The 25,758-nt window shown below is 44.2% G+C and overlaps 1 protein-coding gene across 1 annotated transcript in view; it reads right to left on the bottom strand.

The window, feature by feature from the left end:
* Window positions 1-6,219: 6,219 nt before the first annotated feature.
* Window positions 6,220-25,758, bottom strand: part of LOC132497919 (collagen alpha-1(I) chain-like) — a 51,693-nt gene continuing 32,154 nt past the window's right edge. Inside the window, exon 4 of the mRNA XM_060111461.1 lies at window positions 6,220-6,693. Within this exon, the coding sequence (XP_059967444.1) occupies window positions 6,488-6,693 (206 nt within the window). The 3' untranslated portion in view covers window positions 6,220-6,487. The remainder of the gene's footprint in view (window positions 6,694-25,758) is intronic.

Raw genomic sequence — 25,758 nt, 5'->3', positions numbered from 1 at the left:
CAAAATAAACATGCATCACTTCCCTCATGACAACCAGTTACTAGGCCAGAAAACTAGCAAATGAAGCCCCCGGCTTGGGCGTCATCAGGCACCCTCACTAAAGAGGCACCAGGCACTGCCCCACCCAGCACTGCAGGAAACATCAAAATACTTCTATAGCAACGGTAACTAAGGACATCATTAGGAAATTGAAAATGCAAAAGAAGAAAAAAGAGTCATAAACTGGGACAAACAAGATTGTTTCCTGGTAGCGTGAAGCCCACTGTTCACTCCCAGAAAACATAAATATTTAACCACCCGAGGCAGGCTGTAACCAGCTATTTCAGCTGGCCAAAGCCATCCTCCTGATTTATATTCTTTTTTTTTTTTGGCTGAACCGTGCAGCTTGCGGGATCTCAATTCCCCAACCAGGGATTAAACCCAGGCCACAGCACTGAAAGTGCCGTATCCTAATCACTAGTCGACCAGAGAACTCCCTGACCTATGTGCTTTTAAGAAAAGAAATCAACCAAAGAGTTGAAAACACAAGGAACTCAGAAATGCATGTCCCAAGCATGTCCCAAGCATGTGGTAACAGGCTCTAGTCTGATGGATTGGTCATGAGTCAGGAGAGCAGCCCAGTCACTTATTAACTATCAAAACTATTATAGTCAGGCAGGTATTGTCAGGGACAGAGAAGTGAATCAGAAATAGATTCTGTCTTCAGAGTGTTCAGTGTTGTAAGGAGAAATAAAAGATAAATACTATAAAATAAGCTAGAATGTGACAGATATCAAAAGAGAAATAAGATTATTGCTATTAGATTTTAGATTATTGGAAGGTCTTACGGGCTAAATTTTGTCACCCAAAAAGATATGTTAAAATATCCTAACCCTTAGTACCTCAGAATGCGACCTTATTTACAAATAGGGTCTTTGCAAATACAGTGAAGTTAAAATGAGGTCATCAGTGTGGCCCTAATCCACTATGACTGGTGTCCTTATAGGAGAGGAGAATGCCGTGGGAGATGGAGATGTAGGGAGTGGACGGCCGCGAGGCGGCAGAGGCAGAGACTGGAGGGGTGCGGCTACAAGCCAAGGAGTGCCGAGGATTGAGAGAAGTAGCAGAAGCCAGGGAGAGGCAAGGATGCATCCGTCCCTGGAGCAGACCAGGGAGAAGACACGTTGATTTCAGACTTCTAGACTCCAGAACTGTGAGAATAAATTTCTGTTGTTTTAAGCCCCCCAGTTATTAATACTTTGTAACTGCAGCCCTAGAAAACTAATACGGAGGGAGAGAACACTTTCTACTAAACAGATTCTTGTAAGAAGTACATCTAAATTGAACCTTGAAGAACTTGTAGCATCTGGATGGTAGGAAATGGGATTTCCTATTTATACGATCATAGCATCTACCATTTCTTGAGGACCCACCATGTGCCAAGTATTGTACCAGGAATCATTCGTATGTAACTGGCGTGGACACGTAGACCTCACCTCCCTAACTGACCCTCCGGTCCACCCCACAATGGTTGATACACATAGAAGCTTCAGTTTGGTAAATGGAAGAGGAAGGAGGGGTGGGGGTTGGGGAGGGCTGTGGAGGGAGGGGGTCGGAAATGGAGCAGATGGCAAAGTATCTGTTCCCATCCTAGCCCTGGCCGTGAGCCCCCTGTAGAAGAGAGGATGGAAACAAGTTCCAGAACCTCTTGTGAGATGTTTTGTTTTGATGTGAAACCCGGTGAGGAAGCAGTCAGAGGCTCCGGAGGCTCTGCATTTGGGGCTGAGACAGCTTCGAGCCAGGGAAGCCACTGTGCTTTCCTCCCAAAGCACCGGGCCACGAGGAGGCACCCAAGGACCAAGCTCTCTGGGAGCAGCAGGGGTCAGCATTCTGGGTGTGGGCTGTGTTCTCATGGTGGACAGTGACCCTGGAGACACTCCAGCCTTGGCAAAGCCACAGCTGGTGGCCTTGCAAGCAGATGGTGGACGTATGGAAGCCGGGGCAGGAGGACAGAGGAGGGCAGAGGCCCGTGGCAACTGCGACAGAGGCAGGTTGGCAAGTGAGCGTCTTCGGGAACTTCTAGAGCTAGCCGGAAATACTTTGAAGGGAGTTAACTGCCTGCAGCCAAGTATGATAGGAATTCATGCCATAAAAATTAGAATATGAAGAGAATGTGAGACCTTGTTTGGAGAGAGCAGGCTGATGAGGCTCGGAACACACTGCTTAGGACAGATTTTCCCACTTAATTCAACCGAAACCCATCATTATCCCCACTTTACAGGCCAGAAAACTGAGGCTAAGGAGGTTAAATAACCTTCCCATCCTGTGACCCAGTCACTAAGTGACTGAATCAGAAATAAAACCGGGACTTCCCTGGTGGCGCGGTGGATAAGACTCTGTGCTCCCAATGCAGGGGGCCCAGGTTCGATCCCTGGTCGGGGAACTAGATCCCACATGCATGCCTCAACTAAGGAGCCCACGTGTGGCAACTAAGACCAGGTGCCACTAAATAAATAGTATTAATAAATAAATAAATAAAACGTTAAAACAAAAACAAAAAAAAACATATCTGTCTGCCACTAAGGTCTGTGCTATTGCTGCTATTCCACAGTTGCTGATCTAGGCAGGGGGAAAGCATGCCACTTGCAAGGAGTCTGGGAAAGGCTGCAGTAGGTCAGGACACCAGCCAGGGTCCTGGCAAGAAACAGAATGCAACCCAAGTTGTTTGAATGAAGAGACGAATAAAGATACTACTGACACAGCTGTGGGCAGGATTAAGAGAACCGACAGGGGATAGTCAGTCAGCCAGAGGCCTGCAGTAGATGGAAGCCATTACAGTCCTAGTGGGTCCTAGCGGGACGTGGAGCCACGGAGGAAAGGCCACCAGCCACATCCATAATCCTGGAAGGACGTGGCCCTGCCAGAGACGCAGCAGCAAAGCAGGGAGAGTGGGGAAGGATAATCTGATCTCTCCTCTCACTCCCCATCTGCCCCTGCCACGTACCAGCTATGCCCCCTGGAAACCCGCTGTCGGGGAGCCTGGGAGAGGCAGGCAGCGGCGGGGATGGGAGACTCACAGAGACGGAGAAGGAAGACATTTCCATGGAGAGAAGGGACATAGAGGCCACATGCTGGGCTGGGCCATTTCCTGCCCTACTCTGCCCTGTCCTATGTCACAGAGGATCACTGCTCCCAGCCTCCTTTGCCCTCTGTTTTCTGCATCAGTTCAGCCAGAGGGAGGCCCTGACGGAGACTCTGGGGCAGGAGAGGAGAAGCCAGGGCATTTTCTCCTCTCTTGGTGCCTTGGGTGTTGTCTATAGCAGTAGCTGCCTCTCCCATGGACCCAACTCTTGCTGCAAGACCTGCTGTGGTTCCAGCTTCTTCCTGGCCACCCCAGGAAGAAGGTCCTTTTGTCCCTTAAGCTCTAGGCAGTGGCAGCAGCGTCTTGCTCTGAATGACCTCAGGGATGCCTCTCTGTCCCACTTCAGGCCTCTCTGCTCTGTCAATTCCCGTGTAACGAATCCCTTATACTAAATTCTGTCTATTTAAAGTATCAAGACTATTTGCTGGACCCTGACTGACATAGGAAACTCACATCAGAAACCTCAACCTTCCCAGAAAGTGGGGGGGAAATGAATGTAAGCATGACCTGCATATCATGAAAGCAATGAGTAAATCACTATTGTGAGCCAGTCCTTTCCTCTCACTGGAGGTCACGCCAGCGAGACTTTCTTACCCCTGGGGGTTGCACACAGCCTTGTAAGAACTATCCTATCAGAATTCTTGGTCTTCTTGCTGACTTGTCCTCCTGCTGCAGCTATCTTATCAACACCATCCTTGAAGCGAGCAAATTCTCTACTTTCTCTGTTCCTGCTTGTTTACCAGAGAAATAACTATTGGCCAAAAATCTCTTCTCCTGGAATGTTTGTCTGCTCTGTTCACTATATCCATAGCCCGCATTTCCAACAATCCTACACCCATGTCTTTCCGCAGAGTCCCTTGAATCCACTAAGGTTCCTCTCAGTTGATACAAAGGAAATCTACAAAGAATCAAAGCCCCCAAATTTATGACAACATGCTATAACTTCATACATGGAATTATAAAAAAACTGGAATGGGTTTTAAAAAATGAAATAAATGCTGATCTAGAAAACCTGACATAGAAAAATCAATACGTTATTAAAGTGATTATCCACAAAACAGTTTAGTACCTTTTTCACTTTAGAATACCACACTCCCACCATGCACTTGGAATTTGATTCAATTTACAAAGTTTCCATTTGCCCACAACTCTTCAGGACCACCTGCCTTTGCAAACTGAGTTCCAGCTCCAATCAAGGGTCCAAACACTTATTAGGACATTTCAGACAGAGGTTCAGTGTTTCTCGAACACATACTTTTTGTTCTAAGCTGGGATGCACTTTAGTTGTTGAATGCTGAGGTGTGGTTTGCAGGAAACCACATTCTTGGTGTGATTCTTTCCTACGCTCCACTCACGCCCTCTGCCACTGTCTTTGGAATTCCTCCCATGCCTAAGCCTAGATGTGCATGTGGTCATTATTATTATTTTTAATTTATTTTTGGGCTGCGTTGGGTCTTTGTTGCTGTGCGTGGGCTTTCTCTAGTTGCAGCAAGTGGGGGCTACTCTTTGTTGTGGTGCGCGGGCTTCTCATTGCAGTGACTTCTCTTGTCTTGGAGCACAGGCTCTAGGCTTGTGGGCTTCAGTAATTGCAGCATATGGCCTCAGTAGTTATGGCACCCCGGCTCTAGGGCACGCGGGCTTCAGTAGTTGTGGCTCGCGGGTTCTAGAGTGCGGGCTCAGTAGTTGTGCACGGGCTTAGCTGCTCCGCGGCATGTGGGATCTTCCTGGACCAGCGTTCAAACCCATGTCCCCTGCATTGGCAGGCAGATTCTTAACCACTGTGGCACCAGGGAAGTCCCACATATGGTCATTATTGAGGAGTGCTCTTAGGAACAGCCCTTACAGAGTGAGGAAGCAAGATCAGGCAGAAAGAAATGCGGAGCTAACTTAGATGCAACTGAGGTTTGGCCAATCCCATGGGAAGCTCTGGAGCCAGGGTGGCCCTTCAGATATGTTCTGAATTGAGGCAAGGGTCGGGTCTTTATCTTCCCACATCTGACCGCTCAGCCCAGAGTGTGGGCTGCCATGGGGGGCACCCTTGGGCCAGGCCATGTGCTTCAGCCAAGGGCCATGCCTGGTAGGCAGTGGGGATGGGGTGCCAAGGGTGAGGATGGAAGTAAGAGGGTGGGAGTCGGGGTGGGGCTGTCTGGGGCCATCATCAGCAAGCACTGTTCCCAGCTGCCGAGGGAATCAAAGCCTTGGTTCTGACCAGGGATCAGCAGGAACAGCACAGTGTCCACTCCACCCTAGAGAGGCAGAGGATGTGTCTTTGCTTCTTGACATCGGGCTCTGCCTGTGTGACTTGCCTTGCCCAGTGGAATGAGACAGAAGTGAGTGTGCAGTTCCAAGAGACCTTGCGTATTTCCAATCTCTTTCTTATACATGTGCAGGCTGACCTGCTAGGCACAGGCAGAAGGTGAGAGGCACTTAGAGCACAACTACCGGAGCAGACCAGCCACCAGGCCAAGCCCAGTGTAGACCCACAAACCCCCAGGGTGGCCCATAGTCACCATAGAAATAAGTGCTTGTTTGTATGATGTGGTTTGTTATGCATTGATAGCAAGTCCCTAGGACAGGCTCTGGCTCAGCAGATCTGGTCCAGTGTCCAGTACTTGTGACAGTTAAATCTATGTGTAACCGTGACTGGCTGTGGGTGCCCAGATTCAACATGATCCCTTGGTGTGTCTGTGAGGGTGTTTCCGGGTGAGATTAACATTTGAATCAGTGGTCTAACTTGTTCCCCTCAGTGTGAGTGGACAGCATCTACTTTTGAGGCCCTTAAATAGCACAAAAGGCAGAGGAAGGAGGAGTTCATCATTTTTCCCCCCACCTCACTACTTGAGCTGGACATCTCATCTTATCTTCTCCTGCCCTTGGACTGGGATTTACACCATCAGCTCCCCTGGCTTGTAGGCCTTTGGACTTGGACTGAATCACACCACTGGCTTTCCTGGGCTCCAGCATGCAGACAGCAGATACCACCTTCTTAGGGGACTTCTCAGTCTCCACAATTCCTCATAATAAATTTCCACAAGGCGAGTCAGAAGCACTTGATCACTATGAGTTATGGTCCATATACACACTTTTATTTCTAGGTGCACAAATAATGCCCCTGGAAGATACTGTGGATGAAGCAGTGTAGCAGAGAATGGGCCAGTTCCCACTGCCCTCCAGCCCCCTAGGCTGCCTCTGTCCTGCCCTCCGCCCTCCGCATGTGTAGGTTCTGGCCATGTAGGAGGAGCTGGAGTTGGGTGCAGCAGAGCCAATGGTAAACTGGAGTGTCTCCCTGTGGGTTCCTGGACCCTTGAGCCAAAGACAATATCAGATGGAAGAGGCAAGAAAGAACAGGGGCAGGTGTCTCTGGTCCTACGCTGGTCTTGCCCCATGGCTTCCGGGCTCTGGGGTTTTCTTCACTTTGCAGCATGTCATGTTCTGAGGCATCAAGAATGGTCTGTGGGGCCCTCCTTGTGCAGCCACTTCAAATGCTGCTATAGCCGGAGAGATTTTGTTCCCTGAAATTCTACTGCCAGGTTTTGGCAGCATGCTTTGCTTTTTTCCTCTTCCTTTTAAAGCTGACAAGGAGAAACAAAGTGCAGAAATAACGTTGACCAAATAAAGAGATACTATGCTTTTTTTTAAAACCTCATTTGCGTCAGAAAAGCCATTCCCAAATGAGCCATAACCAGATGAGACTATACATACCCCAAGTCTTACAAGAGAAAGTTCTAATTGCAGACTTCATATTTTATGAGCAGGGCGTCCAAAGGGAGTTGAGACTTTGAAATTGTTCACGTCTCTCGCTCTGAAATCTTCACTATGGCACACTGTTCCTAATTATTAGGTTATTTCATTTTAAACATGAGAGAAACTGAGAGTCCTCCCCCTTCACTTCCCAAATTCCTAAAACAGCTACTTGTTGTTTTTAATGGTGCTGAAAAAAAAAAAAAAGAAAGAAAGAAAAGAAAAGAGAAAAGAAAACAGTGCATTCCTGAAACATTACAAAAGACCAACAGAAGACAAGCAAGGGCAGCACACTGAAGAGAATCCTGGGGAAGGGCTTCTCAGACATTTACACCAACACCCTAGCGAAAGAGGAGAGGAGAATGGCCCCTGGGACATGCGGAGTATAAATAAAAGTGAAAATTCCTCACATCAGTAAGAGCTCACTATGCCAGCCGCTCTCCCCACATTTAACATGTGCTTGTCCTTTATTCTCATGATAACCTCATGAGGCAGGTGACACTATTACTCCCATTTTATAGATGAGAAGATTGAGAAACTGATACACAAACAGGTTAAGCAAGTTCCCAAGGCCCACAGCTAGAAAGTGGTAGAGCTGAGATTCAAAGTCCTGCTCCAAAGCCTGTGGTTTCAACCCTGAGTCGCCATGAATAGTCTGTCACCAGCCTAAAAAAGCGCATGGAGGATAGGAGACAAAGATGCAGGGTAGGAGGACTTGAGCTCACCTCCTCTCATGAGCACACCAAAATCACAACTAATGGCTGAACAACCATCAATAAAAAAGACTGGAACCTACCAACAAAGGTATTCTACATCCAAAGACAAAGAAGAAACCACAGTGAGACAGTAAGAGGGGTACACTTGTGATATAATCAAAAATGCATATGGATATTTCATTCTAGTCCATGATATTTACATGTTTGCTTTAAGCTAAAAATATTTCTTTCAAAGATTTTTATCTACATTTTCCAATGTCCTACTTCCCTTCTAAGTAAAATATGCCCCAAGAAGGTACACCAAGCATTTGAGGTGGTATGCTCAGTTTGAGGAACACTGGCCCAGGGTAGGTAACTTGCCCCCCAAAATAAAAATACCTTTATTGTATCAGTCATGATTAATGTGTTCAATTAACCAAATATATAAGAAAGATTAGTTTCTTCCCCAAAGTCAAAGCAACTAATTCTAAAGGGTTGTGGGTAAAATGGAATTGAACAAAATAGATTAACAGTAATTTAGCAGGAGAAAGGAGGCTGACACATGAGTTAGATGAGGCTCACCGTGGCTAAACTCAAAATAAACATAAGACTTGACATAAGGCAGAGCATCTTATGAGCAGGATATTTTTAGTTTGGACTGAGATATAAGGACATGTGAAAGAAAGAGAGAGGAAGAATGTGTGTGTGCATGCATGTGTGTGTGTGTGTGTGTGTGTGTGTGTGTGTAAGAGGGAGAGAGAAAATTTGGAGAAGGAGCTCAAAGTCTGCTTTTGTTATAAAAGATATTGCAATTTTTTTTTTTTTTTTTTTTTTTTTTTTTTTTTTTTGCGGTACGCGGGCCTCTCACTGTTGTGGCCTCTCCCATTGAGGAGCACAGGCTCCGGATGTGCAGGCTCAGCGGCCATGGCTCACGGGCCCAGCCACTCTACGGCATGTGGGATTTTCCCGGACCGGGGCACGAACCCGTGTCCCCTGCATCGGCAGGCGGACTCTCAACCACTGTGCCACCAGGGAAGCCCAAGATATTGCAATTTAATGGGGGAAAAAGTAGAAGATTTAGAGCAAATTCAGCCATGAATGAGAACTTTGTAAGTAATACTTAATGAGTGCAACTTATTTTATCAAATCTAAAACATCATCAGTTACAAAATTCATTCAAATTTCAAAGATCAAAAACGTTTTTTAAAAATTTCATCCTGGAATTAATGAAATACAATCATTTATCTGAACCCCATTTGCAAAATGAAGATAATATATATTACAGCCTTGCAGGGTGATGGTGGAGGATAAATGAGGTAACATATGCCTAACAAACACATAGTGGGTCCTCAGGAAACATAAGGTGATTATTATTTCTACCCCTTTTTGCCAAAAGCAAGTTGATTTCCTTCTTCAGAATAATATTTTAATTTTTACTACAAAAGCTTAAGTTACAAAAGGGGGCATTCACCTTATCACAAATGAAAACAATATGCTGATGGATAAAGCAAGACAGTATTTATCTTCCTCCCCAGTTTGTTCAATGTTTTATAGAACAAATATATGTATGTGAGTATCTACACACACAAAGACAGGGATAAATCGGTTTTTAAAATTTATTCACTTGAGCACTGCACTGCATAACAGATAAAGAATGACATTAGAGGAGACACAATTCATTAATTCTCTTTTTATTCTTTTTTAATTTTTTTTTTTTTTTTTTTGCGGTACGCGGGCCTCTCACTGTTGTGGCCTCTCCTGTTGCGGAGCACAGGCTCCGGACGCGCAGGCTCAGTGGCCATGGCTCACGGGCCTAGCCGCTCCGCGACATGTGGGATCTTCCCGGACCGGGGCACGAACCCGTGTCCCCTGCATTGGCAGGCAGACTCTCAACCACTGCACCACCAGGGAAGCCCATTAATTCTCTTTTTAAAAGTGTTAGGTACTATCGGTGAAATGAATATAAATTACACCATGCTTATATTTAAGGAGCTTTAGAGACTAGTAATGTCTTTCTTATATTTGTGTCTTGAAGCTTTTTCCAATCATCCTAATTAGACAGTCTTTCCCACCTTCACAAGTCTGTGGATTTCTGTATTATGCTTATCATTTTTATGCAACACGGCATACGGTGGTTATTTATGTTTATATCTTATCACCTCTCCCAGCACATTGAAAAAATAGACATGACAGGCTGTGGCCATGACCCAGCACTGGTCGCTGGAAAGAGCAGTGGAAAGATAAGATTGCAAATAAATGGAGAGTAATTCTAACGACCAGCCATGGGTTCTAGGCCATATAGAGAAGGGCTAGAAGCCAAGGCACTGAAAGATGAATTAAATAAAGGGATCGACGTGATCAAGCTTTCCTTGTGCTCAAGAGTAGGTGCAGCTTCAGTGAGATGTGAGAATTGGAAGGAATGGGGTTGAGAACTACAGAGAAGAAAAGGGACATTTATATTGTCACATGGGAGAGAAGTTCAGAGTGATGAAAAGGTTCCTGTTATGACTCTCCCAGTGGGTAATGGAAATAAGATTCAAGAGTTGAGGTGAAAATCTATTGAACTGAGGTGGTAAATACGTTCTAAAATCTAGGATGCTAGGTCCATGGTTGTTGAAACACCCAGGACAAATTCAGAAGTTAAAGTAGCAGGGACAACAGTGAGCTTGATGCCATTCGATCTTCTGAGAGTGTGTGTATGTCCGTGAACCACAGCCACAGGTTGGAGAGTGCGTGGCATAGCTCAATGTAGCAAAGGAAGAGGAGCATTTTCACCAGGATGAAAGTGTAATGATGTCTTACAGTGGTTCTCAAAGGGTGGTTCCTGAGCCTCAGTATCAGCATCACCTAGAAACTTGTTAAAAATGCACATTCTAGTCTCCACTCCAGATTGACAGAATCAGAAACTGAGGGTAGGGCTCAGAAATTGGTGTTTGGACAAGCCCTTGTGATAGCCGCTTGTCTTGAAGTGGCTGTGGGGAGGACTGAAGGATGAGTCAGCACCACCCACTGACCATCACAGCCATCTCTTGAGTCACCTGTGAAGTTCAGATTCCAATGAAAGCCAAGAAATGGAGGAGGGAGCATCGTGGAGAAAGTGTGGGGGGAGAGAAGAGACAGTTACAGTGAAACAGGTTTCCAGAGACAGCCTGAATGTGGACCCTACTCCTTGCTATCCTCAGCCCTTGCATGAGCTCAGCCGTCCACGACGGAAACTAGGGACAAGCTGGACGAATAACTATAATGTCAATGCTTTATAGTGACCATAGTTATACTGCTAATAACTATATATAATTAGTAACTATTAACCCAGGTGCAATCATAAAACCAGCAGGGGGTTAGGCTCCTGATCCCCCAGTGCTGAAGGGTGGGACATTGCTTTGTCAGATGGAACAGGTACAGCCACACGGACTAATGATTTCTCAGCTTAGCCTCACAGCCTGTTACCTAAGAAGCACTCAAGTTCATGGAGTGATTTATATGCCAAGTCTTGTACTCACAGCCTCCCGCTTTGCTGTGATACAAACCCCTCCTGAACCACCACCGGGATCATTCCCCAAATGGAACTAAGTACACTTCGGGTTGCTTCAGCCCTCATTACACAGGTTCCTTCACTGCTGTTTATGTCATTTGAATGTTGTTTTCTTAGGAAGTTGAGGAGGGGTCCTGAAACCCAGACCACGAGGCAGCACCTGCAGAGTTCATTATAGTTGGACCCTCCCCCGTCCTGGTGCACCGCAGCTTTGCTCTTGGCTCTCTGCACTTCTGAATCCCAGGAGTGTAAACACTGGGAAACCTCACCCTCTATCTTGTCTGAAACTTCCAATGGCCCCCTGAATTTACTGATCTATTTCAAATAACTACTAACCCAATACATTTCTTTCCTTCAATAAAATAGATCTCCTTTCTAATCAATACAACCCCCAATGGACAAGGCAGGAAGGTAGGATTAGGCATCCATAGTGAGGAGTGTGGGGTCTGAGGAAGTACAGAACCGCAGTGGGAACGTGCTTAAGGCGAGAGCTTGGAAACTTAGACAGACTCAGGTTCCAGAATGAGATAAGCCAGTTATTAGCTGTGTGATCCTGGAAATCACGATAGTGTTAAAGGTTAAGTGATAATGCATATAAAAGTGCAGAATTCCCAGTAGATGGGGAAACTCAATAAATGGTAAATTGATTTTGCATTTCTTATAAATAAACAACACCATCCTGCAGGCCAATTTTAAAAAATGCATAATGCAGAATCAAGTGATAATCGTGTATTTACTGCTTTCTATAAATGTAAAAATATTCCTAAGGAGGGAGATACTATTAAGTCTTTTGAATAAGATTCAGGAAGAAATATAGTCAGCACTATGCTGTGATGTATCCAAAGTGAGAAGAAGACATGTCTTCATCCTCAGTGGGGAAGACATGGAATTTTTTAAAACAATTTTTTTAGAGGAGTTTTGGGTTTACAACAAAATTGAGAGGTATGGAAATTTCCCATATACTCTCTGCCCCCACACATGCATAGCCTCCCCCGTTATCAACAAAACTCACCAGAAGGATGTTTTTTTACTAAGGATGAACCTACATTGATAAAACATAATTACCCACAGTTCATCATTTACAGTTAACTCTTGGTGTTGTATATTCTACAAATTTGGACACAAGTATAATGGCATATATCCATCATTAACATATCATACAGAGAATTTTCACTGTCCTAAAAATTCTCTATGCTCTGCCTATTACTCCCTCCCCACTTGTACCCTGGCAACTGCTGATCTTTTAATCTTCTTCATAGTTTTGCCCTTTCCAAAATTCCTTATAGTTGGAATCATACAGTATACAACATTTGCTAATTGCTTCTTTCACTTAGTAATGTGCATTTAAAGTTCCTCCATGTTTTTTCATGGCTTGATAGCTCATTTCTTTTTAGTGCTGAACAATATTTCCACTGTCTGGATGTATCACAGTTTATTTATCCATTCACCTACTGAAGGATATCTTGGTTGCCTCCAAGTTAGCCAGTTATAAATAAAGCTTCTATAAACAACTATGTGCAGGTTTTTGTGTGGACAAAAGTTTTCAACTCCTTTGGGCAAATATAAAGTGTAAATATCAAGCAATAGCTGAACTGTATGGTAAGAGTAGGTTTAGTTTTGTAAGAAACTGCCAAATTGTCTTCCAAAGTGGCTGGACCAATTTGCATTCCCATCACCAATACATGAGAGTTATTTCTTTGCATCCTCACCAGCATTTGGTGTTGTCGTGGTCAGCATTTTGGCCCTTCTAATAGGTATGTAGTGGTATCTCATTGTTGCTTTGATTTGCATTTCAGTGGTGACATACAATGTGGAGGTTTTCATATGCCTATTTGCCATCTGTATATCTTCCTTGGTGAGATGTCTGTTTAGGTCACTGGCCCATATTTTAATTGGGTGGTTTGTTTTCTTATTGTTGAGTTTTGAATCCTTTTACATTTTGGATAACAATCTTTTATCAGATGTGTCTTTTGCAAATATTTTCTCCCAGTCTGTGGCTTACCTTCTAATTGTCTTGACATTCTTTTTCACAGAGCAGACATTTTTTTATTTTAATGAAGCCCAATTTCACAATTTTTTCTTTCATGGATTGTGCCTTTGCTGTCGTATCTAAAAAAGCATCACCTTATCTAAGGTCATGTAGGTTTTCTCCTATGTTTTCTTCTAGGAGTTTGACAGTTTTGCATTTTACATTTATTTCTATGACTCATTTAGGGCTAATTTTTGTGAAGTTTGTAAGGCAACATATGGAATTTTAAAAGCTAAAGATTAATGCTAAGTAACTGTACCAGCAAGGTTACGGGTTGCTTGATTGGGTGGATTGAGTCATGTAGGAATTGAGAACCACAGACTAATTAGTAAGGAAAGGATTTAATTAAGGACCTCTTCTTAGAGGAGGTGAAGTTTGAAGGAAATATTTAACTGGAATTTTGGGAAGGATGTTGATGAGCTGGTCTAAATAACCTAGATTGTGCAGGCTCTAGAAAGCAGACAATGTTTCCTCTGATGAGAAAATAATGAAGCTGGTGGGAAAGCAGAAGCTTAGATGATTTTCTTCAACTATATGAAGATCTATTATATGAAGTAAAAGTGGCTGCCTGAGGAACACCTAGTTTGATGGTATCTGCCCAGATCCTTCCCCCTTCTGTGTAAATAGTCCCAATCCACAAAAATGACCACTACACCCATGTGTGAAGGACTTAACCACCCCCCTCCACAGACTCAGTTGACTGGACCAAAGAAAGCCTCTAATCCAAGCAAGGCATTCAGATTGTCTCTTCTGGAAATTTGAGATTGGTCCAGCAGAGGAGTCAAAGACCTAGGGGTGACTGACCCACCGAGAGGAAGTGACCTGAGCCACAGAATGACTCTGCCTGGAGAAGAGCAGCCCCTGCCAACCTACATTGGACGTGACCCAGCAGAAAACAACCTGTATTGTGTTAGGCCACCGAGACTCGGGGGCTGTTTGTAGCTGTGTTTCACTTATCTTGACTAATACAGTGAGTTAGACTGTCTCACCCCTGAATAATTCCTTTGAACGCTTGGGCTTCTTAATGAAAGTAAGATTTTTAAAAAAATCTAATCTATAGATGACCTGAAAGATGGATCAAAGGGAAAGAGAAGTTGGAAACAGAGAGATCAATTACAAACCCAACACAGAAATTTAGAATCCACATAATAGGGCCTGAATTGGGGAATAGGGAAGAAAATAAGATGTGGCTGAGAGGAAGATTACAAGAGATAAATCAAAATAACTAATTGTATTAATCATGCCCGGGCATAGCCTGTACTTCTGATGCTTTGGCATCCAGGGTCATTCTGACCCTGGGGAGATTGGCCCTCCAAAGGCTAACCAATCCCTAGAGCTGGTGAAGGCTGGCCTGTCAGCATACCTTTCCTATGGAAACCAAGTTGTCCAGACCCCGCACTCTAACTACCTGCTACCCACCCACCCTAATCACCCAAGGGCCAGGTACAGACAACTAGAGATGACTCCGATGCCCCAGAGCCTACTGAAATCACCCAAATGAGCCAGCCCTAAGCCTGCTCCCTCTGCCTCACTCCTTCCTCTCCATGAGCCACGACGAAGGCTCCGGCCCAATCCTCCCCTCGCTCCCTCTGCCTCCGACCACCCTGTTGCTTCCCCACGTGGCCCTGGGTGGCCTCATGTGCCCCTCCTCTTGTAACTGTAACAACCTACCTTTTCAATGGCAGTGGTCTCCCAAACTGTTGGCCTCACCATGTCTAAATAATAATAAAATTTACATCCAAAAACACTAATTGGGCGTGATGGGTGAGAAAGAGTCAAGTGCTACCTGATCTTGCAGCCCTCTCCACCTGCCCACTGATGTTAGTGGCCTTTCAGCATCTTGATCACATGAGCTGTTTCCAGACTCAGCCCTTCCTTCTGCTCCGAATTTTCTTTTTTTTAATTTTTATCTTATATTGGAGCATAGTTCATTGACAATGTTGTGTTAGTTTCAAGTGTACAGCAAAGTGATTCAGTTATACATGTATCTATTCTTCTTCAAATTCTTTTCCCATATAGGTTATTACAGAATATTGAATAGAGTTCCCTGTGCTATACAGTGGGTCCTTGTTGATTATTTTCTTGGAATTTTCTTATCCTCTCTCTTCATGTGGCTAACTCTCTCCTGACTGTCCTCAGGTCTCTGTTCAGATGTCACTTTCATGTGAGGCTTTCCGAGTCTCCTCAATCCACTTTATCGTCTTTCATAGTTCCCTGAATTTTTTTCTTTCACAGTATTTACCACAAATCACTGTTTAATTTGTGATTACAAATATCTGTAGGCGTTTATTTACTTACAGTCAGTCTGTCCCCCTGGATGGTTAACGTCATGAAGACAGTAGCTGTATCTCTTTCATTTCACTCCTTTATACCCAATGCCCAACATCATACCTGACACTAGTAAATACCCAATAAATATTTGCTGAGTGAATGAACAAATTCTCAGATTTCTAATCTGAAATACTGGAGAAATGATACAGACTGTCTGAGTCAGTATTCACATATTGAAAAAATAGCAATATTTGTAGAATCAAATAATTAAAAACTTAGGGAATAAAAATGAGTGAGTCAGGAAAGGTCAACAGTCTGACGCAGTGTCCAGTGCACCAGAGTGGTCAGTCAACAAATATCAGTTCCTTCCTTCATCTCTTAGGGCTTATGTCCCAAACCACCAGATGAACCACCTGCCTCAGTGGGACTTGCATGGAACAAGAAAGATGGGCTTTTCGATACTGGTTTTCCTAAATCCAGGAAGGCCAAAATCTAGTCCAGGTGGATGTAGGAGCTTTAGGAGCTTCAGGCCCATAACAGAGCAACACTCCACCTTGGCACTGACCAAGACTCCACTTTAAGCCTCCCCAGGTCCAGGCTGTCAAGGTCAGTGTGCCAGCTCGCCTGTCTGCACAACCTTTTGGCTCCGAGGCTTCAGCCAGCACTTTAACCTGGGTATCCCTTATCCCTCAATAGAGAACCTATGTCCCGTCTTAGGAAGGCTCACCTCACTCTGACCAGGCAGACTGGCGCGAGTCTTACTCCCAGTATCCAATTAGAAAAAGACTTCTTTCTTCCACAGCTGGCCTATTTTTCATAATAGGGAAAAATTGCTCAGCAAATTCATGGGGAAAATATGCTCTTTGCAGAAGCAAAGGAGGGGATAAAAAGCTAGTTTAGATTTTCCTAGAATATTTCTCTCCTTATGAAACATTCACTGAAACAGGCATGTCACATTCAAGAAGAAAATGTTTTTGGAGGACAATTTTTTTAAATTTGTGGCATCATATTCTAGCCTTTCAGCTTCACATGTTTCATAATTGTCCTCTGACCATTGTTCAAAGGGAACATGGCTTCAAAAAAGTGGGGGAGGGGAGAGGTGGCCATCAGTTCTCCAGAAATAACATGCTGAGAAAATTGACACAGTGCCAGCCAATGAATATTGGTGTTTTGAAGTAATAACTTAAGGGTATTGAGGAGTATCACTACCCCCACTATAAGGCACTTTTTGAAATATTGTATTCCCTCTCAAATGGCTGTGAAATGAAAGTTAAAGGGTTACAAGGCTGAATCTAATATTGCTAGCTAAGGACAATTAGGTAAGTTAATAGGTGTAATTTACCTCTCTCCATGGATAGCAAAATGAATTTGAAAATTGCTTTGTAACCCAAAGAGCTTGCCTCAAGTTCAGACTGCTCCCACCATCTGTTCCCAGTGTTAATTTGCCAAGTGCCTGGGTGCTGTGCTTTCCTGACCAGCTCTGCAGTCACACTTCAAAACCAGGTGCAGATACATATGGTTATGCCCTGTGACATACACGATATATGATTTGGATATGCCACTCGATGTGATCTATATACGCCAAGATTTTATGTACATTCCTTAATTTCACACTTTGTCTCATTCTAGCCATTGACACCTGTAATAGATCCAACTCTTTTTTGGTTAAATTCAAAATTCCCGAACACAGATTGAATGACATGCTGACTAGTGTTATTGCACCCAGTGTCTTAATTTTTCCTTAATCTCACTATTCTCTAAGGATTTCAGAAATAATCTCATTCTCACTCACTAGCTAGGGCTACAAATACATCCAAAGTGAGAGTTTATTTTTTAAAAGCTCAAATAGCAGCTTCCCCTGCTAGGGGATATCCTTTGAGTCATACAGAAATTACTCGCCAGAGGTTTCTAGGCTATGTCAAAAGAAAACCCCAAGATTCTTCAAATCACTACTTGAAAATGTTAGGATCCTAAACTATATATCCTTTTTAATTGAAGTATAGTTGATTTACTATGTTGTGTTAATTCCTGCTGTACAGCAAAATGATCCAGTTATACATGTGTAGACATTCTTTTTCACATTTTTTTCCATTATGGTTCATCACAGAGTATTGAATATAGTTCCCTGTGCTATAAGGTAGGACCTTATTGTTTATCTATTCTATATATAATAACATCTGCTAACCCCAACCTCCCACTCTATCCCTCCCTCACCCCTTAGCAACCGCAAGTCCGTTCTCTATGTCTGTGAGTCTGTTTCTGTTTGGTAGATAAGTTCATTTGTGTCATGTTTTAGATTCCACATCTAAACTACATTTTAAGACATAATTTTATAGCCCCATGAAACACTTTCTCACACAGATCATATAGAGAGCATTGCTGTTTCATCTGCAGCAGCTACAAATGTGAACTTATGCTATTTCAGCAGGTTTTGCTATTTCTCATTGGTTTCCTTGACATTTATCTGGTGCTCAAAATATACCAGAAATAATTTTGCCCTGAATAAGCCTCAATTATAACTTTGCTCTTTATTTCACAACACTTTTTATCTTCCTTCAAAGCTTACTCATTGATGGGTAATTATTAAGCACTTTTCAAATTCCTAACACTATGTGTGGTATGAAACAGAGCCTTGAAATTTGACAAATCCTAAACTCATTACAATGTATTCAGGCCAAAGAATTGATGAATAATCTTCCACCCTCAACCAAAGTCACCCCTGGATGTGATGGCAGTGAAGGAAGGCTGGCCTGAAAGCCTAGGGTTAACTTTTCCAGCACAGTGGGAGAGATGTTGGATACCCTGGCCCCAGGTGATCAAGAAATCGTGTCCAGAGATGTCAGCTGGAGAGGAAGGAGCACATGAAGACAATAAGGGCAGAAGCAGAAACTAGCAGGTGAGGGAATCCGCAGGAATGTTACCTTGTTATGCGTCTCCCTAGTGTCACCGAGCAGGACCACCGAGCAGGAGCCTTCCCAGAACAGACCCCCCTCCCCCCAACCATGTCCTCTGCCTGCCTCTTATCTGCAGAAAAATGTTAGCCTCCTAGGCCTTCCCTGAATTCCAAAGAGGAACTTTAGTCAGAGAAGTGAGAAAATGCAGAAAGAAAGGAAAACAGTCAAACGAGACAAAATAATAATAGTTTAGCCATTAAACAAACCCAAGGACCTTTAGTTCCTCCTCAAGGGTTGTAGAGAATATTCTGAGCCATGTCCTTTCAGCTGTTTTGCAGAGACTGAAACCCCCACCAGGTGGGAGAAGTTAACTGAGTGCTGACCACAAGCACATAGACCCCAGACCATTTGGAACCAGAAGGTTGATGTTGTTGACTCCCGATTACCTCACCACCAACCAGTCAGAAGAATGTCCAGGAGCTGATCACACACCCCACAACCCCCCTCCTCACCCCATCTTTAAAAACCTTTCCCTGAAAGCCTTCAGGGAGTTCAGGCATTTGAACACTAGATGCCTGGACTCCTTGCTTGGCTCCTGAAATAAACACTGCACTTTTCTTCACCACAACCTGGTTTCAGTGGATTGGCTTTACTGCATGCAGATGAGCAGACCCGAGTTTGGTTCGGTGACCCTAGCACTCCCTGCAGTGGTGAGCGACCCCTCCCTGCTCCAGCCTGGTGGTTGGGCAGGAGCTGCCTCTCTCCCCCTCTACTCCCCATCCTCCTGGGCACAGGCATGATCTATGGAACAGGCTGAGTAAATGAGCACCACTGCATCAGGGTTAATTGTGCTTCTGGTTTCTGAGCTGGTGTAACACTGCCCTGCCTTCAGCTCTTGCTCCTGCCCTTTTTTTTTTTTTTTTTGCGGTATGCGGGCCTCTCACTGTTGTGGCCTCCCCCGTTGCGGAGCACAGGCTCCGGACGCGCAGGCTCCGGACGCGCACGCTCAGCGGCCATGGCTCACGGGCCCAGCCGCCCCGCGGCATATGGGATCCTCCCAGACCGGGGCACGAACCCGTATCCCCTGCATCGGCAGGCGGACTCTCAACCACTTGCGCCACCAGGGAGGCCCAGCTCCTGCCCTTTTGCCAAAACAAGTATCACATAGGTGGGCAGAGACTGGCGGGGGTAAGTTGTTGGTAGCAGCTGGGTAAGAAGAGGAATGTGCGGTTCCTTTTTCTTCACTGGTGAAGCATCTCTTCAGCTGTATCTCATGAACATCTGAGGCCACCCAGGCACTAACGAAGGTAGAATGGCATTATCTCTAGTTTCACAGCCACTTTCTATAGGCCTCTGGGAGAAAGAAAATCAAATAATTTCCTACTGTTTGTCATTGAAGAGGGAAGAAGTTATACAGGAATAAAAAGAATTGATGCCTTTGAAATACAGACCAAGAAAACTTGGGTTGAAATACATTTCTAGGCCCAAGACAGAGCCACTCCTGCCAAAGGCCAGGTCAGCAAATCAAACTTCAATAATTTTCCCGCATCCCTGCAAATGCACCATGTGAGCAGAAACGCAGTGCATCCAGTCAGCCAATCCCCAAAGGCCAAGCCAACCTGGACCTTCCCACCCCAGACAACCAGATATTTTCTAGTCATCTCTTCCTTGTTCTCTATTCTTTATCCTGTAAAAGCTTCCAGCCTTCACCCCCACCCACCCATTGTGCAGTTCTTTGAATGGAGACTGTTCTCTTCATGGAGTATTAAAGTTTGTATCACCTAAATTGTTTACTTTGATCATTTTTTAACACTTGTCATACCTTTTCGTGCATAAGTGGCCTATCGAACAAACAACGCAGGTTTCTGCAACACAGTTTAACATTTAAATGAGTTACTGGAAAAAAATCTTAGAATAAAAGAAAAGGAGAAAATAAAAATTTATGAGCAATTTTTCAATTTTAGAGTTCAGTGATATCATATAAGGATAAATAGCCATAGATGTGATACAGTAAGTGAGCAACCGCTGACATAATAGGACTCCTTTGATACAAAACCAGAACTAGATTTGTATGTTTTCTGTGGTTACCTTAACACTCTAAATAATCACCTAGTCTTTCTCAATAATTTGAAAGTTGTGGGCTTCCCTGGTGGCGCAGTGGTTGAGAGTCCGCCTGCCGATGCAGGGGACACGGGTTCGTGCCCCGGTCCGGGAGGATCCCACATGCCACGGAGCAGCTGGGCCCGTGGGCCGTGGCTGCTGGGCCTGCGCGTCCGGAGCCTGTGCTCTGCAACGGGAGAGGCCACAACAGTGAGAGGCCCAAGTACCACAAAAAAAAAAACCAAAAAAAAAAAACAATAATTTGAAAGTTGTAATTAAGGATTAAAAATTGAGTGCTCTGTTCCCTCTCATTCTGTAAACAGGAATATTCATGTCTTACCGTTTATCATCAAGCACTGCAGGTGCCTCCTCTTTCCCCCACCCCCACCCCCTCCATACACATGCAAGGGCACGGGACCTGATCCTTATGTTCTTGCTGAGTAATTGTTTGATCCCTCGGAGCTCTGAGATCCCAGCACTTGTGCTAAACCAGGAACCTAGACTGGCCAATCTCTCGGAGCTAGAGAAGGAAAATCTAGGAAAAAACCTGCAAAACTGAAACCAGGGAGAGCAGGACTAAGAGGGTGGAAAACGGAGCTTTACTGCAGCTTCTTGAGATTACTTAGTTAATTGGTTACCACATCCCAGGCAAAGTCAACCCCATGAGTTATCGGGCGCACTTCCAGAGAGGACAGCTAGAATAGTCTATAGAGCATAACAGGAGGTCGGCCGGCTGGGCCTCATGGCTGTGGGACCTGGCCTACCCTCTCAGAAGGACTCACACTGTCTTGAAATTATTAATAATTTATTTTTGAACTCGTGCTTTGTAAACGAGGTGTGATGTATGGAATCTAAAATATGACACAAATGAATTTATCTACAAAACAGAAATAGACTCAGACATAGAGGACAGACTGGTGGTTGCCAAGGGGGAGGGGTGTGGGACAGGGAAGGACTGGGAGTTTGGGGTTAGTAGATGCAAACTATTATATGTAGAATGGATAAACAACAAGGTCCTACTGTATAGCACAGGGAACTATATTCAATGTCCTGTGTTAAACCATAATAGAAGAGAATATGAAAAAGAATATATATGTATAACTGAATCACTTGCTGTGCAGCAGAAACTAGCACCTTTTATTTTTTTATTATTTTTTTATAAATTTTATTTTATTTTATTTTATTTATTATTTTTGGCTGCATTGGGTCTGCGTTGCTGCACACGGGCTTTCTCTATTTGAGGTGAGCAGGGGCTACTCTTTGTTGCGGTGTGCGGGCTTCTCATTGCAGTGGTTTCTCTTGTTGCAGAGCATGGGCTCTAGGAGCATGGGCTTCAGTACTTGTGGCATGCAGGCTCAGTAGTTGTGGCTCACAGGCTCTAGAGTGCAGGCTCAGTAGTTGTGGCACGGGCTTAATTGCTCCACAGCATGGGGGATCTTCCCGGACCAGGGATTGAACCCGTGTCCCCTACATTGGCAGGCAGATTCTTAACCACTGCACCACCAGGGAAGTCCCTAACACAACATTTTAAAACAACTATACTTCAATAAAAAAATTTTTTTAATGCCATTGTATAAATTCTCATTGAAAACTAAATTCCCACTCAGGCTTACACAAAATGTATTTGTATGAATACAAATACATGTTTCTTTCTAGAAAAATTTTTCCATGAGAAGGATAAGATCTATATGTGTTGAAATTTGTATTTCAAAATAATTCATCAGAAATGTATCCCAACATTGTCACAGCTTATAAAATACTCTTAAGAGCTTCAGTAACTGTTGCATCAGCAGATTTCAAAAATTTTAATTATAACAAAATCATGTGTGATCTTGCATTTGCCGAGTGTGACTGACATTACTTTCAGTTATACCAGCTGAAAATGAAGTTGCTAAAAGTGTACTTTTTTTTTTTTTTTCCCGTACGCGGGCCTCTCACTGTTGTGGCCTCTCCCTTCGCGGAGCACAGGCTCCGGACGTGCAGGCTCAGTGGCCATGGCTCATGGGCCCAGCTGCTCCGCGGCATGTGGGATCTTCCCGGACCAGGGCACGAACCCATGTCCCCTGCATCAGCAGGCGGACTCTCAACCACTGCGCCACCAGAGAAGCCCTAAAAGTGTAAATTTTTTTTTTTTTTTTTTTTTTTTGCAGTATGTGGGCCTCACGCTGTTGTGGCCTCTCCCGTTGCGGAGCACTGGCTCTGGACGCGCAGGCTCCATGGCCATGGCTCACGGGCCCAGCCGCTCTGCGGCATGTGGGATCTTCCCGGACCGGGGCACGAAACCGTGTCCCCTGCATCGGCAGGCGGGCTCTCAACCACTGCGCCACCAGGGAGGCCCCAGAAGTCTTATAATCATTCAAGATATTATTCTATCAAGTGTTATTATTTATTGTATTAAAAAATTATGACATCAAAAACATTATTTTTCAGTTTGTAAGTTATGTTGTTACTCAGGTATCACTATTTCCCTGCTCATCTTTAGTAATAAAAGCATTTTTAAAGGAAAAAGCATTATATTTTAGTTCCTTTAGTGGCACTTTTCCCCTGCTTTTTGAACAAGGGGCTCCACAGTCTTATTTTGCACTCGGCCCTGCTGATTGTGTAGCCAGCCTGGAGGTAGCATTAAACCAAAGAACTGGATGTCTAACAGTTTAATTTTCTACATCATCCCAGAACTGTGGGAGTAATTTTTTATTCTTTTGAAAAGAGGTGGAACAGGAAAGCTTTCACAGTGTCTGTAAGGTTACATAATAAAATAACTAAACACCTGCTCTGCTTATTCATGATTCGTTCCTGGTGACCTTATTCATATGTATGGTTAAAAAGAGAACAAAAATTAATATTCAAAATATGGAAGAATAATTCATCGACAATTATGCTTAGGTTTTAGCAGATGTCGTCACATTTAATTACTTAATTCAACAAAGTATTTACTCAATGTTACCATGTCAAAAGTGTGTGGAATATAAAGTAAGTTTTAAAAATATTTAAAAGGATGTAGAGGTCAGGCTTTAGGATGTGGCCTGAGGTGGATATGAGGACCCACAGGAGCTTCTGCTTAAGCTTTCCTCACTTTCAGGTACCAGGAAGCAGCCCAGGTGATAGGATGCCCTAAGGGACAATTATTCAGTGTCAATTCTTTCCTTGCTACTACAAAGTTGAAGCTAATTATCTACCATACATCCTTTCTTATGTTGGATCCTAGAAATCCCAGTGCTTAACTTAAAGCTCCTTCCCAGTAACCATATTAGTTTCTTACATTTACTGTTCTCTTTCTGATATTAATATTTCCATTTTCATTTTAATTGTATTGATCTGTATGTGACATGAAACTTTGATGTATGTAGAGGAACTAACTTCCTCTTCATCTCCTGATCACAGTGATGGGACAAGGTGAGCCAAACTAGGTCCATCAGATGCTCTCTACCATGAATATGAGTCTTGAGAGGTTTTAAAGACAAATCAGAACTAGAACAAGGTATTGTTCCATGTGGTTGTTCAAAAAACAAGGATGGGGGCTTCCCTGGCGGCACAGTGGCTGAGAGTCTGCCTGCCGATGCCGGGGACACGGGTTCGTGCCCTGGTCCAGGAAGATCCCACATGCTGCAGAGTGGATAGGCCCGTGAGCCATGGCCGCTGAGCCTGCGCTGGAGCCTGTGCGTCTGGAGCCTGTGCTCCGCAACGGGAGAGGCCACAACAGTGAGAGGCCCGCGTACCGCAAAAAAAAAAAAAAAAAAACAAGGAGGGAGATGCCATGTTAAACAAGGATCGATTTTCTTTGCAAAAGAACCTTTTTTTTTTAAAGTCACAAAAAGCTAGCAATAAGATGCAATAATCTATGATATTATCTGTCTTTCCCTTTAGGGAAGATCATAGTGTTGTCTAATCACCGGATAGGCAGCTGTAAACTGATTGGTCAGATTTGGCAGTCTCAACAATGAACTGTAAATAATATCCTAAAAATATTCAATAACTTGTTGTTAACAGTAGACAACCAGCCCCCAAATGCTGTTATTACAGCCACAACAATATGGGAGTCTCAGGGGAGATCTCTTTCAGATGCCTGAGCACACTTCCATTTGGAAAAAAACAGTTTATTGCTTGTTGCTCACATTTTCTCCCTAAAATCAAAAGGAGATTCATAGCAGTAAGAGACACTGTATTTATCCAAATGCAACGCAAAAGAGAATTAATTTCCCGAAAAATTCCTTGCATCAACCATGTATTGCTTTGAAATCAGTGCCGACACTGGAGGAGCTGCCCCCCTGGGCTGGCCTGTTCCTAGAGATGATAATCAACTTGCCCATCCACACTCAGGGCTACTGTCCACCTGCCCCAATCACCCCAGAGACAGCTACCCATGGTTTCCCCCTACTCCCTCTGCCTCCTAATGGACCCTGATACTTTACCATGTGGCCTCTGTGGTGGGGGCGTGCCCCTTCCTCTTGGGATCTGTGAGTATAACAAACTATCTCTTCACTGGCAGTCACCTCCTGATCTAATGGCCTTGCCATATCTAATAATAAACCTATATTTTAAAACATTCCTGAAAATGTCCACTATAATTTTTCTTTACCTAATAAGACATTAGAGTTGAAAGATACTATGTAAATAATCTAATTCATCCCATTCGTTATACTCCGAGGTAAATTAAGCCACTGATAAGGTTAATAACATGCTCCTGGCGGCCCTGGCAGACAGTGTTCATCAGTCATGGCCTGGATTCCTGCTGAATCCACATGGGGCCCAGGACCTCTGACCAGGGCTCCCAAAATGGCTGCCACCAGGGTCTGTGTCCCCAGGTGAGCTGCAGTTGCCTCCTGCCTCTCTGGGAGGCTCTCCATGATCAGCAGGTGGGTCTGACGCAGGCTCCTTTCAGATTACTGCTTCTGCCCCGGATCCTGGAGTGTGTGAGATTCTGAATGCACAGCCCTCTGGCTCTCTTGTGTGCATGTCCCACTGACCTTCAAAGCCAGACATTCTTGGGGCTTGTCTTCCCAGTGAAGGACCCCAGGCTGGGGAACTCGATGTGGGACTGGGACCCCTCACTCCTTGGGGAGAACCTCTGCAATCATGATTATCCTGGGGCTGTGGGTCTTGACTATACTGTGTATCTGCCACTCCTACCCATCTTGTTGTGGTTCCTTCTTTATGTCTTTTGTTGTAGATCTTTTCTGCTAGTCTTCAGGTCTTTCCCATCAATAGTTGCTATTTTTGTGTAAGTAGTTGTGATTTGGTTGTGCCCGGGGGAGGAGGTGAGCTCGAGACATCTTGGCTACTCTCTTGATATATATAATGTTGGAAGTATTAACCAACACCAAGACTTTGAGAAACCCTCCTGATCAGCTAAATGTTTACCCAGTTAGGGGGCCATC

This window comes from Mesoplodon densirostris, chromosome 10, assembly GCF_025265405.1.
Source record: "Mesoplodon densirostris isolate mMesDen1 chromosome 10, mMesDen1 primary haplotype, whole genome shotgun sequence".
NCBI lineage: Eukaryota > Metazoa > Chordata > Mammalia > Artiodactyla > Ziphiidae > Mesoplodon > Mesoplodon densirostris.
The sequence above is the reverse complement of the archived record's forward strand: the minus strand, read 5'-3'. Positions and strand labels throughout refer to the sequence as shown.